The sequence below is a fragment of the Quercus lobata genome, chromosome 7 (genome assembly GCF_001633185.2).
Source record: "Quercus lobata isolate SW786 chromosome 7, ValleyOak3.0 Primary Assembly, whole genome shotgun sequence".
Classification (NCBI taxonomy): domain Eukaryota; kingdom Viridiplantae; phylum Streptophyta; class Magnoliopsida; order Fagales; family Fagaceae; genus Quercus; species Quercus lobata.
In genome coordinates this window covers 18573470-18592349 of record NC_044910.1, presented here as the reverse complement: position 1 = coordinate 18592349, position 18880 = coordinate 18573470, and the positions used below count along the sequence as shown (strand labels likewise).

Here is an 18880-nt window from a genome sequence, read left to right as displayed (position 1 = left end):
GTCAAGAGTTGAAAGATAAATCTGAAGCCCATTGGAGCTAGTCTTATTAGTCCCTTTGGTCCCATCCTAAGCCACACACTTAAGCCCAATTGGGTTAGCCCAAAAGCTAACCCAATTAGATAATCAGTTTTTATTTAATAAGAGTTATTAAATAAAGTAACTGCTTTTAAGGCAGTTACAACGTATGTATGATTAAAAGAAGAGAAAACATTTTTTCTCTACAGGTTTTTGGAATTCACTTTTCCAAAGGAAAATTAACGTACTTAAGAATTGATTGAGAGACAACTTATCTTGGGCACCATGTGAAATTGGGATGAAAGTTGAAGGTATTCTCAAGTCTTGTTTTTTAATTTTATTGCACCAAGGTACACTTTCTCTTCTTTATTCTAGAATTCAAGGTTACATGTTATCTCTCATGAATGAAATAGATCCTTGTGTTGCTTCCGCTGTGAGTTTTGTATGAGATGCAAAACCAGTTTTTCCAACACTCACCTCATTACAATTATACCATATGCCCATGCAATAGTGACTGCCTTAGCTACCTTTTCTTCCTTAACTCTGTCAAGCATTAGCATATTCCATAATAAATCTTGGAGTGACTGGCAACTAAACAAGCTAATGGATGCCACAACTTTTGAACACGACTGGGCCTTCCTAGCCTAGCTTTAGGACAATTCCAAAAGACGTGTCCTGACATCTCAGCCTCCACTTAGCACTCATCACAAATGCAATCCTGAAGCACATTCCGTCTCATTAGGTTGACTTTTGTGGGTATGATATCTCTACAGATTCTCCACACAAAGTGCCTAATCTTGTGTGGTATAGGAAGGCTCCAAACCTTTCTCCAGAAGTGTCGTACCTAACTGTTATCCGAGCTAGCTCCATAATTAGTAGGATAAGAAAGCTTCACTGCTAACGTATAGGCACTACGCAAACTAAAGAGACCATTTAGTGATGCAGCCCAGATTAGCTTATCATTAGGGAGTCGAGAGCTTAGCGGAATGCTCTTAATCGCCTCTGCTTCATGCAGAAGGAACAGAATGTCAAGGACTGCTGACTTCCAACTTGTAGTTTCAAGGTTAATCAGTTCGCTTACCCCTGTATCTAAATGCATGAAGTGTTGAGGAGAGATCACTTAATGTGTGGAGGCAGTGGGTAACCATTTGTCGCCCCAGATCCAAATATTGGTACCATTACCCACCCTTCATCGCAGTCCATCTCTAATCAAAGGTTGAGCAGCCATAATACTTCACCAAGTATAAGAAGGGTTGTTGCCGATAGTAGCTTGAACGAAATCACACGTTAGGAAATACTTAGCCTTAAGAACTTGGTAAACAAGAGAATTATGGTCTGTTTGAAGCCTCCATCCTTGTTTTACAAGAAGAGCCAAGTTGAATTGTTTTAGTTGCTTAAACCCCATGCCTCCACAAAACTTCGATTCATATAGCTTCTCCCAGCTAAGCTAAGCTATTTTCTTCTCATCTTTCTTTTGACCCTACCAAAAATTCCAAAGCATACTTGTTAAATCTTCACAAAGAGAGTTTGGTATCTTAAAACAATTCATAATGTAGGTAGGTATAACTTGTGCAACTGCTTTAATTAACGCTTCCTTCCCTGCTTTAGATAGCATCTTCTCTTTCCTACCCGCTTACTTCTTTCCAAACTTCTCCTTGATACCATTGAAAGTATTCCATTTATTTCTCCCCACAAGAGAAGGTAAGCCAAGGTACTTTTCGTGTTTTTATGACTTAAGTTCTAAACCTACTCTTTATCTCCTCTTGGACTTCTATAAGAGAATATAGAAGCTTTAAAGATGTCAAAAAAAAAAAAAAAAACTCTTTTATACTCTTTTGACTTTTGCCTTTTATTCTATGCCAATTGCAACCTCCTCCAACGTAAGAAATTCTATAGGTGAGTGTTAAAGAACTTTAAAAAGTACTCAAATTGATTACTTTGTCTAAATTTTGCTTGTACTTTAGCCATAACCTACTCGTTCTTTGATTTCTCGAATTGCACTCACATTGCACAATGATTTTTATTATTTCGTTGTCTTTTACTTTTAATTAAAGTAAGATAACTCATCCTACACATATTATATTATATATTCACAAAAACACAACATTTTAAACAAAGTGAACAAAATTTCATAACTGTCATATTTTACTAAATAAATAACTTGAAAAGTGATTTAGTTATTAAAAATATATATATATATATATATATATTGAAAAATGATTTGTCTAAAAAATAGCAACAAATTCTCACAAGTTCATTAAGAGGGCGTTTGGATTCAAAGTTTTCCTGCGTCCACGTTTTGCTGTTGCGTTTTCTTTGTTTTTTTTTTTTTTTTTTTTTCTTTTGCCCCCATATGTTGACTTTAGGGAACAAAATACACTGTTATGAATAGTGTATGTATTGTTCATGCACTGTACATACACTGTTTATATATTAAAAAATATTAAAAATGGGTCTCACGATACTATTCACACATTTAAAAATTATTTTGCTACAGTGTTTTCAGTTTTCAGTTTTCAATTTCAGCAATAATAAGCTCAATCCAAACGGACCCTATGAAGAAGAATAATTATGATAGGATGGGGTGGTGTGGCGTGGTAGGGCCTCAGGAAATTAAAGCCCAATAAAAAAATAATGTGATACAGTTAAGCCCATCCACCCGTGAACATACATAATTCATTCATTCATTTTGATTTTGATTTTGATTTTGAATTGAATTACCCTGGCTGTAATTGCAAAAGCAAAAGCATAGGAGAGAGAGAGAGAGAAATGTACAAGTCGAAACTGCAAGAGCTGTGCCAGCAGAAATCATGGAGTTTACCGGAGTACGTGAGTACAAAGGACGGCCCAGACCACAACCCCCGCTTCACCGCCACTGCCACTGTCATTATTAATTCTAATTCTCCTCCTCAAACCTTTCATTCTTCTAACCCTTGTAAGTCTTCCAAAGAGGCCCAAAACGACGCCGCTAGAGTCGCTTTCCTCCACTTTACTCAACCTCCACCACCACCTCCTCCTTCCATTACCATTCGCCCCAATTCTTCTTTTGCTTCTTTTCCACAGCCTTCACTTCCCTCCTCTTCCTCATTCTCAGGTAACTATATTTATTATTAAACACTAATTTCAACATTAACTTCTTTTAAATAAAACTTAAATCTTTCATTTTTAAGCAAAAATCACAAAACCCCATTTAAATTTACTGCTTTTAAGAATCCACCCATTAAAAATTAATTCAAAATATATATTGATGAACATATCAATATTATACATCTCATCAATTCCTAAGCATATGGGTATAACATATGAAGCTTGCCATGACATTTATTTAATACTTTTATGAATGTTCATAAGCTCAGTATTTTGCTCCAAATTAATCCTGTTAGTTTAGTTTAAGTACAAAACATCAATTAATGTAACCATTCATGTCATGTTGATGTTGATACAACTTATATTGTGCTATTGCCTGCAAACCTGGTTTGTTTGTTTGTTTGTTTGTTTATGGGTTCGATGGTCAATGCCGAGAACAGTGGTCATGGTACTGAAATTTGGAAGGCAATCTCTATGCTCGAGGGAGAGTTTTCCATGGAGGACTGCAAACCCTTATTGTTAATGACTCTAAATTAGTTGATAAAGGCTATATATAAGTAATAGTGGCTCAATTTTTTTTTTTCTTCTACTTTCGATCTTATGATTATCTGTTAGTGAGTTAGCTTAGCTTTGAAATTTGTAGAAACATTACTGGCTCACATGAATGAGAACTTCATCACCTAATGTGAACCGTCACATCCCATATTGAGGCTAATATGAGAGAGCAAAAATATCCAAAAAAAATGACAATTAAATATTTCTTATGTATAAATATTACTGTATTAGAATGCTGGAAGTTTCCTGAGTAAATGTTGAAATTTTTTGTACCAATACTTTAATGAGACAAAAGAATTATGATGTTGATTACATTCCAATATTTTTTACTGATAGTTTTTGAAAATAAGAAACTAGTGACACGGTTCGTTGGACTATTGGAGTCTTCTAATATTCATTATTGACTAAGATATTGTAAATTTGGCTATATTTAAGACCTTGGTTAGGTGGGACATTCTTGTGGAAAGATCAAAGTTAGTTTTTCCGTTAATAGCATCTTTAATTTATTACCCATTTATCTTTTTTGTGCAAGTTCTTCATAGTATCATCTGGAATACGTTGATTTCATTTTTTTCCAAGTCCTAGAGTTCTGATAACAAATTATGTATACCAATATGCATCTGCTTATTTGACCCTTTTCATACAATTTCTTTGCATCCAACTCTTTAATTGATCGAAAAGTCGTTGGACTAGAATTTCATTCTTACTTGTGTTAGACCTCTATGTGGTTTGCTAGTTTATCTATTTATTTAATGGAAATAATTTGTTATGCTATGTCTACCGCCAAGATCCAAACTTACAATGCACATACTTGAATAATTCACGTTGCTTTCATATCAGGTTCTCATTATTGCTGCAGGTTCTACTAATGGAAGTACTGATTTGGATATTGTATCTGCCACCAGGCAGGCAATGCAACCAAAGACGCAAGAAATATATCAAACTCCTCAGGTCATTGGAACCACCTTACATGTGAACAATGATTTTAGAGGTAAGGCAAAATATTTCAGTGCTTCAGATCCAACCAGAGATACCATGGTTACAGAAACCAGTTCCTTGTGTATCATGTGCAGAACTTATACGGAGCCACTATATTATTTATTTTTGTGTTGCTCAATCTTGTTCTCTCATTATTTGGGCTGGCTTGGGTTTTTCTAGATACTAAGTTTCAATGCGTGCAGTTAGAGTGGCAGATTGCGTAATACCTGATGGATTCACATGCTTTATAGGATTCTTTACCTGTATGTTGGAACTTATAATGGAATGGAATATTTGAAGGGGTGGAGTGATCCTTGTGTGACATCAATGCAACTTTTTTGTGCTCTTTGTTTGCCTAGATTGCTAGTTCCTCCACTTCTCTACTGATTCCCTGTGTTTATTTATTTATTTTTTTTGTTGGTAAATTATGCACACACCCAATGGGTCTTAAATGTTCTCCATCCCATTATTTTTGGAGCAGGAAGTGTCAGTTGAGGTGTAGCTCAATGGCATTATATTTCTTCTTTTTCTAAGTTGTTCCTCTGTTGTCTACTCCTTGACACTTGTGTACTTGGCTGGAACCCCGTCAGTACCTGTTTGGATACTGATGAAAAGGCCAATGCCTGCATCTGCGTTTGCCTTTTTTTTTTTTTTTTTTTTGAGAAGCGCGTTTCTGTGGCTTTCATGCTTTTCCAGTGGGTCCTATGCACTGTTCACGGAACTCACATACCTCTTTTTTCAGCAAAACTTTCATTAAAAATGGGTCCCACGACACTATTCACACATTTAAAAATTATTTTGTTACAGTATTTTCAGTTTTCAATTTTCAATTTTCAGTAAAATAAGCGATATCCAAACACACCCTCAGTCTTTTTTTAAATTGATTTTTTCTTACATTGATCTTATGTTTTGGACATGTTATTCTTGGTTTCACGGCATGTTATTGTCAGGACTTACAATTTTCAATTTTTTTCATGAGTCATAGATATGCAGCATTTTTACAAGAACCAGCTGCAAAACTTTGCTCAAAAGAGAAATCTCCTTCTTCCTGTGTACTCTTGTAAATGTGAAGGCCCTCCTCATGCTAGTCACTTCAGGTGTAAGGTCACAGTTGATGGACAGACCTATGAGAGCCCAGAACTCTTTACTACATTAAAGGATGCTGAACATGCAGCTGCAAAAATCGCTTTGACATCATTGGTGCCAGATGGAGCTAAAGAGGCTAGTCTTTTGTTTCCTGTGGCCATTTATATAACCTCTTGTATTCTTAGGAATTAATTATTCTAGTGCATCTCTATTTGCTCTCTCTGTGGGTTGTGTCTGTGTTATTCTTTCCACTTTTTTTAATCTTGGTTTTTCAATTTTTCAGGATAATTCTGGTCTCTACAAAAACCTTCTACAAGAGTTGGTTCAAAAAGAAGGGTTTTCTCTACCAGTTTATAATACAAATAGATTTGGTGAAGTTCATGTACCAATTTTTGTTTCAACTGTGGAGATAGAAGGGGAGGTTTTTAAAGGACATGAAGAAAGGACCAAAAAGCAGGCGGAGATGAATGCAGCAAAGATTGCTTACACTACTCTGAAAGAGCGTAAGTGTATTTTTCTTTCAACACTATTAGTTTCAGGATTGGTGTTAACCTTAAGTAAACCTTTTTCCTTCTAATGCTTCTGTTTAAACATAGATGTTGCATCCTATATGAACATCAGAGACACATAGATATCAAATTGACATGGAGTAGTTCCTCTTATAAACTTAAATCTTAGGACATGTAATTCTTCTATAGCACTAGGTAGATTCACACTTGGTTGTTGATTTATAAAATGGAAGAGTGTCTTTAGAAGGTAATTGCATAATGTATGTAATTATTATTTTAACCATGGACCTCTTTTAGTAAGCACCTCATAAAATTTACGAGTATAAAGCCACTAAGTGGATATTTATTTAATGCACATTGTTTTGTTAAAAAAGTAATATTCATCTTTGTAGGGTATAATACCTAGTTATTGTTGGTTTCTGTATGACCAAAAAAAATGGTAAGATGTCATTAATGTGGATAATTTCTTGGGTTCATTTATTTATTTTATTTATTGGTAAGTTACACATACACGGGTATGGTTTAAACCTATGACTCTACCCTCGATCTTGTTCTTACAAGGGAAGTTGGTGCCATTTGAGTTAGTTCTCATTGGCATAATTTCTCAGGTTTATATACTGAAATCTCATAAGGAAGCCTGTCCTTAAACCACAATTGGAACTTCTTTTTTGAGATAATGAGAGACCTATCTTTGCCTAGGTCTTTAATGAGGTACAGAAGTTGCATGCAAAAGTTTCTTTTTTATTTTTACCCTCTTGAACGTTGATGATAGTCATCTTCATCTTTTCCAAATTTATATTGATCATCTTTTGATACCCTAGTTTGGTCCCCCCACTCAATGAAAAAGCTAAAGCCCACACCAAAGGCCCAAAAGTAGACCTTGGCAGTCTCACATAGAATCTATGTGTGGATACTGAAAGGATCAAGGTGGTGTTCAGGGTTAAGTTTTTGAGTGTTAGAGAAATAGGGTTGATGACGAAACTAGCCTAGGGTTGGAATGGATGAGTGTGCCAAGTATTTCTGTGGGATGTCTTAGAGAATGGGATTAGGATATGAGTGTTGAAAAATTGTGTGTGTGTTAGAGAGAGAGAGAGAGAGAGAGAGAGAGAGAGAGAGAGAGAGAGAGAGAGAGTTTAAGAGAGAAATGAAGAAAATACCTTTGTGATTGGACAGGGAGCTCAAATTTCATGTTTTATGTACCATGTCATGTGTGATTGGATGGATGCCTTAAGTGGCCATTCATTTTCATTGATTTTTTTTATTTCCCCTTAGTACATGTGTGTGTGTTTGTGTGTGTGTGTGTGAGAGAGAGAGAGAGAGAGAGAGGCAGAGGGAGTTTAAGAGAAAAATGAAGAAAATACCTTCATGATTGGACGGGGAGCTTAAATTTCATGTTTTACGCACCATGTGTGATTGGATGGCTGCCTTAAGTGTCCATTCATTTTCATTGATTTTTTATTTCCCCTTAATACACTTGATGTGGGAGACGCAAGAAGATTATTATTTAGTATTATTTATGTTTGCAAGTCAATTGTATTTTTATGTTTTAGGTCCTAGTAGTTTATTAGGCTATTAGTATTTTAATTTGGAAGCAAGGTTATTTTTGTAATAAGGCAATTAGGGTTTCTTAGCCAATTAGAACTAGGGTTTAGCAATCCTTTATAAGCAACTTATTGTACTCCTTGAGGAGATAGTTGATATTTTGATGAATAAAAAAAATGGTCATTTGGTCTCTTTTGGTCTGGTGCTGGCTCTAGGTGCTAACTCCTAGTGGTTTTTCTGCTTGGTGCTGACTCCAAGCCTAGCCTAGGTGCTGACTCCTAGGTCATATCCCTTTATTTTATTATTGTTTCAGTTTTGTTCTGGTTGTCCTGCGTCATATTTGGTATCAGAGCAAACATCGATCTGTCTGAAGCATCCCGCGGTCAATCCAGAACTAGAAAAATCACCCAAAAAAAAAAAAAAACCATCACTGCCATGTCTTCCACCACTAGAAAGTTATCTTTTGTCATTTCCCTACTTAGTACCAAAAAGTTGTCCTATAGTTGTGCTATCCATCAGAAGACCAGATATTCAAGCCAACCAAAGACTCCAATCCAAAAACCCACAATCAAGTCTCCAAATCCCTTGCGACCACAAAGACAAAGAGAAGAGAAATAAGAGTGCTGCAATCGTGCCACACTACCACCAACAAGCAACCACGTTCAAATTTGGTCGAATCCTTTCACGATAGTTGCTACGCATGCCACCACCACCACCTCCACCTCCGTGAGCCGCCGCTTCGACTGGTCCTCACCATCACCTCTGTTCCACGCCGCCATGATTTCCCAATGTCACGCCGCTACAATCTCATCAACCTCCATCGATCCGATCTCAAGAGGCAACCCACTAGCCTTGTCTAAACCCATTCTCTTTTTTTTTTTTTTTTTTTAAACCATCAAGCTGGCCCAACCCACTTTTATAACCCAGACCATTTCCTAATCCAACCCATTTGTTAATCAAGTTCTCCTCTCTTGCTTTCAACACATCAAATTAGGAAGCCTTTTTTTTTTTTTTTTAGTATTCCCTGACCCAGTCCAATTAAAACCAACCAACCCAAGTCATTTTTAAACCCAAGCCTTTAAGTGAGTGCCCACCACTAGCCCCCTCTCCCCCCCCCCCCCCCCAAAAAAAAAAAAAAAAAAACCATCAAAACCAATTAACCAAATAGCCCAATCCTGTACCCATCAACTGCAAAACCCTCCCAGCTCAATTTAAAAAACATATAAGTAGTCATATTAACCCATTAAACCCAAAAGCCCAACTCGTGCACATCAAGTGTTCAACTTCGCAGAAATTTTCCATATCGGTGTTTTGTGACTCCAAGTCTGAGCTGAAAATGACTTCCTTTGATAGAGAATTTGAGAAGGAGATTAAGGAGGCTAGGAATACACTCCTTAACCCTCCTTCCTTCATTAATGATCTCCTCACTCTTTTTGATAAAGTTGAAAATTTGTTAGCATATGTGGAGCAAGAACCATCCAAATCAATGCGAGATGCACTTTTACCCTCAATGAATGCACTAATCACTAATAAACTTTTTCCACATGCTGAAATGGATGTGAAGGTTTCAATTTTATCTTGCATTATTGAGATTACAAGGATAACAGCACCAGATGCCCCATATAAGGATGAGCAAATGAAAGAAATATTTCAATTGATTTTGGCAGCATTTGAAAATGTCTCATGTGTCTACTCGCTCTTATAAGAAGGTGGTTTCAATTCTTGATACCATTGCAAAGGTCAAGTTATGCTTGGTGATGCTGGATCTTAAGTGTGATGCATTGGTTGTTGAGATGTTTTAAAGTTTCTTGAAGATAATTAGGTCCAACCATCCACCTGCTGTACTTTCAGCCATAGAAACAATTATGAATTTGGTCATAGATGAAAGTGAAGACATTTCCTTGGATCTTCTCAGTTTACTTTTTGCTAGTGTAAGAAAGGAAAATCAAAATGTTTCACCTAATTCTGGAAATTGGGGGGAGCAAATAATCACTAGGATTAATGCCCAGTTAGAAAAGATAATGGCACCCACTCAAAAACTACCCAGCAAGCTTGAGGGTGCACAAGATGTGAAAGTTGAAGTAGTTGAATGTGCTTCTAATCAACCCTCCATAGTGCTTAAAGATCTACATCTTGGTAAAGTCGAAGAGGTTAAAACTACATTGTTTCCTATGGTTCATAAGGTTCAAGATGAGATTATACTGATTCCGCACATTGATTTTGTTATTCCAAATGAGTTTGATGTGGTGGAATTCAAAGTTTTTCTTTTCTCTATGCTCCCTAAGGTGATTCTAGACTTGAAGCAAGTGTTACTTGTCAACATTCTACTCCTTCAATGCTTTAAAACTCGAGGTCGAGTTTTCTCCAACCAGAGTAGAATGATGCGGGGCAAGAAGATTATTATTTAGTATTATTTATGTTTGCAAGTCAATTGTATTTTTATGTTTTAGGTCCTAGTAGTTTATTAGGCTATTAGTATTTTAATTTGGAAGCAAGGTTATTTTTGTAATAAGGCATTAGAACTAGGATTTAGCAATCCTTTATAAGCAACCTATTGTACTTCTTGAGGAGATAGTTGATATTTTGATGAATAAAAAAAAAGGGGATTTTAGATCTTTTGGGAGATAGTGAATCATTTGCTACTCCATTGTGAAAAAGCTTATCAGTTGTAGAGCTTGGTTTTTAGATCTTTTGGGATTTCTTGGGCCTTGCCAAGATCGGTTGCAAATACGCTTTTCAGTTGGTGGAATTGGTTTGGAAAGCACTCTTCTAGCATTTGGAATTTAGCTCCGTTGTGCCTAATGTGGTGTATTTGGAGAGAGCAAAATTGGCGAACTTTTGAGGACAGGGACAAATCCGATGACCAGTTGCTTGCTTATTTTAGTGGTTCTCTTTTTGATTGGTCTAAGGCTTGGGGACTCACCTCTAGTGATTCTCTCCCTTTGTTCCTTAGTTCTCTCCTTTGTAATTAGTTCTTTGTTGGTTTCCGTTTGTTTCTTGTTTTTTTTCTATCTGTTGGTTTCTTTCTCTATACTCTTTGTCCTGCCTTATGTTTTTCATGAGGTAGCTTCTTGAATATACATCTTTCTTACTTACCAAAAAAAAAAAAAAATGGCCGTTTGGTCTCTTTTGGTCTAGTGCTGACTCCAGGTCTACCCTAGGTGCTGACTCCTAGTGGTTTCCCCGCTTGGTGCTGACTTTAAGCCAGGCCTAGGTGCTGACTCCTAGGTCATATCCCTTTATTTTATTGTTGTTTCAGTTTTGTTCTGGTTGTCCTGCATCAACACTGCCTGTGTACCAAGGGATTTTTGTATCTTTCATTTTTATTTGAATGAATCATTATTTACTTATCCAAAAAAAAAGAAAAAAAAAAAGAAAAAGAGTGTGATGGAGAAAATGCATCGCTATCCAATTAATGAGCTGGTCTTACAATTGGTGTCTTATACATGGACTTCTTCAATTCCTATCGGTTCTTCATTTAGCACATGTTAAAGATGGTTATTCCCATATTTAACAAAATGCATCACTATTCAATTAATGAGCTTAGGGTTTTACAATTGGTGTCTTATACATGGACTTCAATTCCTATTGGTTGTTCATTTAACACCAATGTTGGTAAAAGCGTGGGGTGCACTTAAGCGCAAAGGTCTCTTGGAGCCTAGGTGCAAAGCACAAGCGCGCCTCTGATTGAAGTGCAGTGCACATTTTAAAAAAATAATTTAATAAATTTTAAAATAATTATTAATGAGATATACAGCAATCAAATTATCAAATTATCATATAAATTGAAATAAAACATTTCATATAAATCATATAACATTTAGATAAGCCCTACTTTTGCAATTATAACACAAAAAATGCTAGTCAAGTCATTTTAATTTTTTTTGGACGAACTGGATATGAGTACTTCCATGTAATATCCTTTGTTAAATCTCTGATAGCCATAATGCCCTATGAATAATCACTAATATTAGTTAATAATTTAATCACCTAATGACTATAAGTATATAAGATGTGTGGTAAGTTTAACATCAACTATTAAAGTAACCAAACAATTACGACACATATATATTATGTCATACTTTTTTCATGAATGAGCTAAGAATATCAGGACATAGCGATATGGTAATTGGTACCAAGCAAATATTCAAAAGGGAAAAAATAGAAGAAGAAGCTTTGCGGGTTACTGTTTCAAGGAGAAAATAAATAAATAGAGAAGAACTGGGGAGTAGTGGGTTCTCAAAATTTTTTTTTTTTTTTTGGGATAATTTACACTAAAAATATGCCAAATCAATGGTTTATATTAATAATGTCAAGATTCTATAGTTTTAATTCAGTTTTGGTTCTCAGCAAAAAAAAAAAAAAAATTCGGTGTTTAGCACATGTTAAAGTGTTGGAGCCTTGGGGCTTTGCGCTTAAGCATGCTTTTACCAACACTGTTTAGCACATGTTAAAGATGGTTATTCCCATATTTAACATGTGTTGAATGAGCTCCCAACTGATCTATTTAATCCTGCATGTGCTAATTATCCATGCATAGGCTACAACTAACTACTCTAATTAACTATACTAATTTGCCTTGTTACATGAGATAACCCTATTCTGGAATTCCAACTTGAGTTCCCAGCTTGCCAACATGTGTCATTAATCTTCAGAGACTGCTGTGCTAATTTGGAATCAATAGGAGTGTCCAGGGCTGATCGGCACTTTGGTCCAGGAAGTGCCAATCTGCAGCCTTGAAGTGTCAAATGGGGAAAAACTTTCTGTACTAAAGTGTTGTTCAGAGCTTTGGTTTAGTGATTCTGGATCTGCTCCAGTTTTGCTACTAAGAATCCCCCCCCCCCCCCCCCTCTTCTTTTAGAGCAACTTGCCCTAAGGTGAGGGAACTTCTGCTGCATCTGCTGGAGGTTCTCTCAAGGTACTTCATCATCATTAAGGCCTTTCCACTTAACAAGTTCATCGGTGATGGTTTGGTTTCACAACTTCTTACTCCAGTGTTGACCTTATTGGGCTTGGGGACAAACTCAACTTCTTGAACAAGAGCAGGTAGGATTATGGAGGGAGTAACATTGTTTTTAAGCTTCGGCTTGAGGCATGACACATTGAATGTAGGATGAATTCAAGAATTGTAATTTCAATTAGTAGGCCACCTTCGCGATGAAATCTTTTTTGTGGCAATGTGGTAATTGGTGTTGTACGAATACTTGGCTAGGGGCAGCCATTCCAACTACAAGTTAGGCCTATCACAAGCATGCGACAAATGCCATCGGAAACATTTCCCAAGAGTTTCAATTTTCATAAACAAACATCCTTTGGTAAATTAATCCTAGAGTGTATGCTCTATTTATCAAAAAATAAATAAATAATCCTAGAGTGTATGCTCTAATTTCACCTTTTAGAGGGACATTCTAAGCATAACCATATTATAGAAAAACAAGGGGAAAAGAAATAAAAATGGAAGTGGTGCATTAGGTACAACCATGCAACGTTGCATTTGCAGGAATATGGTCAGTAATAGTACTTTTTAAAACATTGTGCCTTCCTCTCAGGTAAGTCAGGTCAGGGCCCCTTGATTGTATCTCCTGCGCACAAAGGAAAAGAAACTCCTGAGATCTCATCTTCTAGCTTGCAACCAAATGTCACTGCTGATCTGCAACAGCTTGTTGGAGCTACCATGAATTTGAACCTATGTACCATTGCTGAAAGGCAAGCTGGGGAGGACAGAGGTGAGGTTTCACAAAGCCCTTAGCATTTTATTTTTGAAATCCATATTGCTATTTTGTTAGACCATTCTCTGCTTAAGATTTGGTTTTTGATTTTTATAATTTTCCCCCTTTTTTCACTTGCCAGGTTCATACTTTTTGTTTAGGCTAAAATGCACTTTAAGTTTGGGGTCACTTCTAAATCGGTCCATTGGCTTTCAAACTTTACAAGCTGCACACTTGACTATTAGAATGTGTCCCTTATGCTATTGGCAGCCACATTTTCACCGTTTACCCACTTAAGAATGACTTTGTTTTTCTATTTTTCTGTCCAATTTTGAGTGGGTTAATTGCAAGTTTCTAATAGATGTTAATGAAAGGGGCAAACTTAGAGGGTGTATAAATGGTGTTTTAGCCATTTGTTTATGCTTCTTATATGCATGCAATTGCCTTTTGTGGCACTAACTTCCTCTTACACATAACTAGATCTAAAAGGACATTAATTGGAGTATTTGAAGGTTTAAATATTCTCAAATTCTCACCAAATCTATGACATAATTTGCATAAATAAAAGACTGCCAGATTGAAATGTGGACTCATTACAACTATAGATTTTTTCAAGCTATATATGTGTGCATTTGTGGGCAAAGTTCATTAGAGTTGCATGTATCTTTCTCAGATTGGTAGGTAAATGATTTCCATGTTGGCACTGACGTGTAAGACATTAATGGTATTTATGTCTCTAAGAGCCTTCTCATTTGGACCTGATTGCAGTGAGTACCGAAGTCAGCCTTAATCAGCCCTCCATTCTATCTTCAGGACCTGATACCATTATAACATGTAACAGAGGTTCTTCAGTGGACGCTTCATATGGCTATGCCCCAGATACATTCTTCTCTACCCCTTGCAAGTCTGAAAATGGCCCATCTTCACATTCTTCAGCTAATTTGGTTATGGACTCAAGTCTTGTGCCGCCAGCTGAAACAATTATCTCATCCTGTAAAAGGATATTTGTTCACCCGCACCTGCCAAACATGACAGTTCCAAAGGGCTACACTATATTGCCCAAGAGTGATGATAAATGGGTTGCATTCTCCCCTAATTGAGACAGCAGGCTGACCAGTTTCGTTTAGTGATATTTATGAGCTCACAATTGTACATGCGACAATTATAAACATTTGATTTGACCATCCTACATTGATATTTTCAACTTGCCATTAAAGATGGCATTAGCAACTGGAATAATCCTCTACATGCATTGCTGTCTTTAGTGAGAATGCAGTAACTGCTAATTGTTGGATTGATACTCCTCTTGGAGACACGGTAATATTGAGCAATCAATGTGAAATGGCACTATCGTCCCCTCCCCTCCTTTCCCAACAGGCTGCTTAGAACTTAAACAAATTTTAGTTGCAGGCAGGCACCCTCAGTTATCTGGTATATGCATCCTTGTAATGTTTTTTTTTTTAATCCAATTAGATTCTATCACATAATTAATTAAATTTAATCCTTGAAGGAACCAATCATAATTGTACATGATCGACCTTAATCATACTAATCATTAGATTGCATGTCAACCGTGGATGTTTAATTCTCACTAGTCCTATTTAAGCTCATAATATGTCATTTTTATTGTTAGGAGTTAGGAGTTAGAAGTTAGGACTTCTAGATTTATTTTTAATTAAGCATCTGAAAATCTAACAGTAAAATTACAAATTTTTTCTTAGGTTATGAAACAATGATTTTTCTCCTGAAGTGAGGTTAAACATAGTTACAAAATGGGGTGTCTATAAAATGTACCTCATTAGCAGGCTTTGAATAAGCGAATGCTAATGTAAAAGAAGACATCAAATTTTGTGACCAGAGTTTAACCTAGGTGGATGGTGAAAGAATGTTAACAATGTTTGGACTCTCTTAATCATAATACAATGGAGTTTGTGCTTAGCAAATTTAAAATAAATAAATAAAAATAAAAATAAAAAATACAATGGAATTTTTTAAAGATGATTCTAGTCCAAACTAGTTGTCTCACAACGAGAGCTCAAAGGAAGTTGGGGGTATTTAGAATCTCTAAAATATCTAACAAGGTCAATCTAAAACTTGATTTTCTATATTCACTTGATTGTTTAACAAGGGAAGCTCTAAATGAAATACATTCAGGGATATTAACTAAAAGGAAATGTTTTCTAGAACAACTTTACCATTTAACCTAGGAACTTTCGGTCTTCGTAACTATATAAGGTGTGTGATACCTAAATTGTGTGGTTTGGATTGTTTGAGTATGTGTTGTGCGAGCATGTGCTGAGTCCCACGTTGAGATAGAAGTGGATCTTAGATTTATAAATGATTGCAATGAGCCCCAACCGAAGTGCCAATTTGGCACTTCAATAGTGCCATTTGGCACAATCAACAAATTTTCCTTTGTTGCCTTTTTTTTTTGGGGGGTTGGGGGGGGGGGGTCATTTCTTCATCCAAATCTTATTTCTTTTAAGATAAGGCTTACCTACTACGTAATGATAAGACTCTTTAAGTTATCTTAGCTTATTTTTGAAACCACTTACACCTTAAAAAGTAAAGGAGGCACACATTATTCCCCTAATTTTTTAGAGATTCTTGAAACTGTACAAGAATTCTGATCTTCACTAGATCAAATTTTTGTAAACTCTCTTCAATTTTTTCTCATTTATTAGTACATTCCTCTTAGACAATAGAGAGATTATAACTTCACTACTGATTTCATTAATCTAATAGTTGATTTTATTTTCAAGATCTCTCACATTTCTAAGAGGATCCCCTTTGCTTTCATCACTATATGGCAGGTATATAACATGTTTTTAATTGCTAGATTTGAATTTCTCACATGTTTTTATTGTTTGATTTGAATAGCTCACATGATGAATTATTAGATCTATTGTCTCCCGTGCTTTAGAATCAATATTTGTAAGATTTAATCTTAGATCTAGGGTTACTTTTTTAAGAGTAATGCTAGAGATACAAAAGTGATGTAATTGTGGGTTTAGATTAAAACCAATAAAAACCTGGCCACATCCACAGTTTGTAAAAAATGTTGTAAAATAACTTGTAAGTATAGCATTACTCCCCTTTAAATCATTCATATATCTATTATTTTAAAAATGTTAAATCATCCATGTTAAAAATGTTTTTCCATATATAATATATCTAGATCCAGTATTTTTATATCTTTTTTTTTTTGTGTGCATATTATACATTTAGATCTAATATCTTATGTATTTAAAAAAGTTTTTCCATGTATTAAATTCTTCATTTTCTTTTTTTCTTTTTTAAACCATATATTTTCTCTTCTAAAACCCATCTCTTTATTGTCAAAAACTAGATCTAATATTTTAATGTATTAAATTCTTCGCTTCCTTAAACAAAAACCAGATCTAATTTTTTTTTCTTATAAATTTTTTTTTTTTTTTTTTTTGGTTATAAAAAAGCCATATCTGATATTTTCTTAATAAAAAAAATATGTTCTTTCACAAAATAATTCCAAATTATCAATTTTATTAATAAAGATGTTTTCGTTGCATAGTATAAATCCAAATCTAGTATTTTCTTCTTAAAAAATACTTTTATTTATAATAAAAATAGATCTGATATTTTTCTATTTATAAATTTTTTTTTTTTCATGCATAAATCATAGGTCTGATTTTCTATCTCTTAGATCTACTTTTCTATCTGATTAATCTCTAAATCTTAAAACTTGCCTTTTCAAATAGATTTATGGATTTTGGTTGAAAGAATAATTCTAGATCTAAGAGAAAACATAACATTTGAGTGTTGTGGTGGGACTTCCTGTACTTCTGGGTTGGAATGCTTCCTGCCGCATTGTGGCCCAAAACTCACCTCAAGCCAGCTTGTGCGCAAGCTAGGACCCCTTTGCTGAGATCTTGGTCACGTGCCCACGACAAAAGATGCTGTCACAAAAATGTTATAGCTGGAGGGCATGATATAATAAAATAAGAAGAATATATTTGCTGCCAACCAAAGACAATGATTAAACCACTTCCTTAGTAAGAAAAACACAGTGATATGAGTACGTCAGAAATAGTAAATGACAATAATAAAAGAAAAAGGAGTAATGTTAATGCTTGATCAATAAATAAAAAAGGAGTGGTTAGTTTGTCGTGCTTGGTTCTTCAGGAGATTTAAGTCCCGGAAGGGAACCACTCTTCAATGTGGGCAATCTCACAGGGAAATCCTGCCATAGAAATTTCCCACTTTGAAAGAATGGGCCTAAATGGCTTATCCTCGAATCCTTTTAATCTTGCTAGAGAGTAGGCTGTTGAGAGGGAGAGAAGGGAGTAGCTTATTGGTGTATGCCCCTATCACATTCTTGCTTCCTCACTTCACTTTTTATCCTCTCTATTTTTCTATACTTTCCATTTTCTTTCTTATTCCTATATTCCCTCTTTTCTTCCTTATTTTCCGTTGTTTTCTTTCTTGCTATTTTTCTCACTTGTTTTTCCTTGCTCTCTGCTTGCCTCTCATTGTTCTTCCTCCTCTTGTTGCTGTCGTTCACTGTGCACAGCTAAGGCCTTTTTATACAACCTGCCATGATGAGTTTTACTATTTTACCCCTCAACTACTTTTGGCCTGGTATGGGTGTCCTTCCCAGACCACCCACTGGTCTGTCGGCTACCCAGCCATCACCACTACTCTGTGCTGGTCGTACCACATTCCATTCCAAGACAAAAGAGTTTTGTTTTGTTTTCTTGCTCTCCGTGGCATTCTCATCCGGAAAAGGGTTAGGTATTCTCTCTTACTAACTCCTATGGCATGCACCTAGTGATTCCAGCTCATTTTTCCCTCTTTTGGGTGGTATGTCATCTCAACAGAACATTTCTCCCAAAAGAGCTTGAGCGGGAATCCTAGAATAGACTTCCCCCTTCTCTCCACCACCAGACCACACCCTCTCTTACCTCTGACCCATGGCCCATCGCCCCTGTATTGGCTGGGTACAAATGGGTGATGCTTGAGCCTTGTACATGCTCTACTTTCATGTGAGTCCATAGCCTGTCTGTTGTCCATGTGTTTGCCATTGCCTGAGGGTTTGTCTGGTCTTTGTTGCACGTTCTGCTGCTCATTCTTAATCTCTTGTGGCGTGGATGAGTCACTGGATCTTCATTTTTGCACCTCGTTTCTTCTTTGGGCTAGGTCTTGCTTGGGTATAGGCCCTTCTTCCTTTAGTTCAGCCCCTGTATCTCTTTTCTTCTGGTTTGTGGGTTGACTAACGTTCCCGCCACACCATTTCATTGCTTCTACTGTGCTTGTGCTTGCTGGGCCTCTTTTAGGCCTGCCATGCACCTTTCTCTTATTCAATTCAAGTTGCCCAGTGTTTCTGCTGGGTTAATCCTCATACCATCTTGGGCTTTCTTGACC

The 18880-nt window shown here is 36.0% G+C and overlaps 1 protein-coding gene across 3 annotated transcripts; it reads left to right on the top strand.

Annotated features, from left to right (window-relative positions):
• The first annotated feature begins 2715 nt into the window (after positions 1-2715).
• LOC115952820 (double-stranded RNA-binding protein 1-like) lies at positions 2716-14854 on the top strand. 3 transcript variants are annotated; one of them, XM_031070108.1, is made up of 6 exons: positions 2716-3109; positions 4517-4648; positions 5621-5856; positions 6005-6224; positions 13322-13498; positions 14249-14854. In XM_031070108.1, the coding sequence occupies exons 1-6, from the start codon at positions 2785-2787 to the stop codon at positions 14578-14580; spliced, it is 1422 nt and encodes a 473-aa protein (XP_030925968.1). In that variant the 5' UTR covers positions 2716-2784; the 3' UTR covers positions 14581-14854. The 3 variants fall into 3 exon arrangements, with proteins under 3 accessions (XP_030925968.1, XP_030925972.1, XP_030925969.1); XM_031070112.1 differs by having other exon boundaries at positions 3028-3109; positions 4563-4648; XM_031070109.1 differs by having other exon boundaries at positions 3028-3109; positions 4498-4648.
• The last annotated feature ends 4026 nt before the right edge of the window (positions 14855-18880 follow it).

Coding starts and splice junctions, on each gene's coding strand:
- LOC115952820 (XM_031070108.1), top strand. CDS start 2,785: ATGTACAAGTCGAAACTGCAAGAGCTGTGCCAGCAGAAATCATGGAGT. Junction 5,857..6,004: donor TGCCAGATGGAGCTAAAGAG/GCTAGTCTTTTG, acceptor TCAATTTTTCAG/GATAATTCTGGTCTCTACAA. Junction 6,225..13,321: donor TTACACTACTCTGAAAGAGC/GTAAGTGTATTT, acceptor CCTTCCTCTCAG/GTAAGTCAGGTCAGGGCCCC.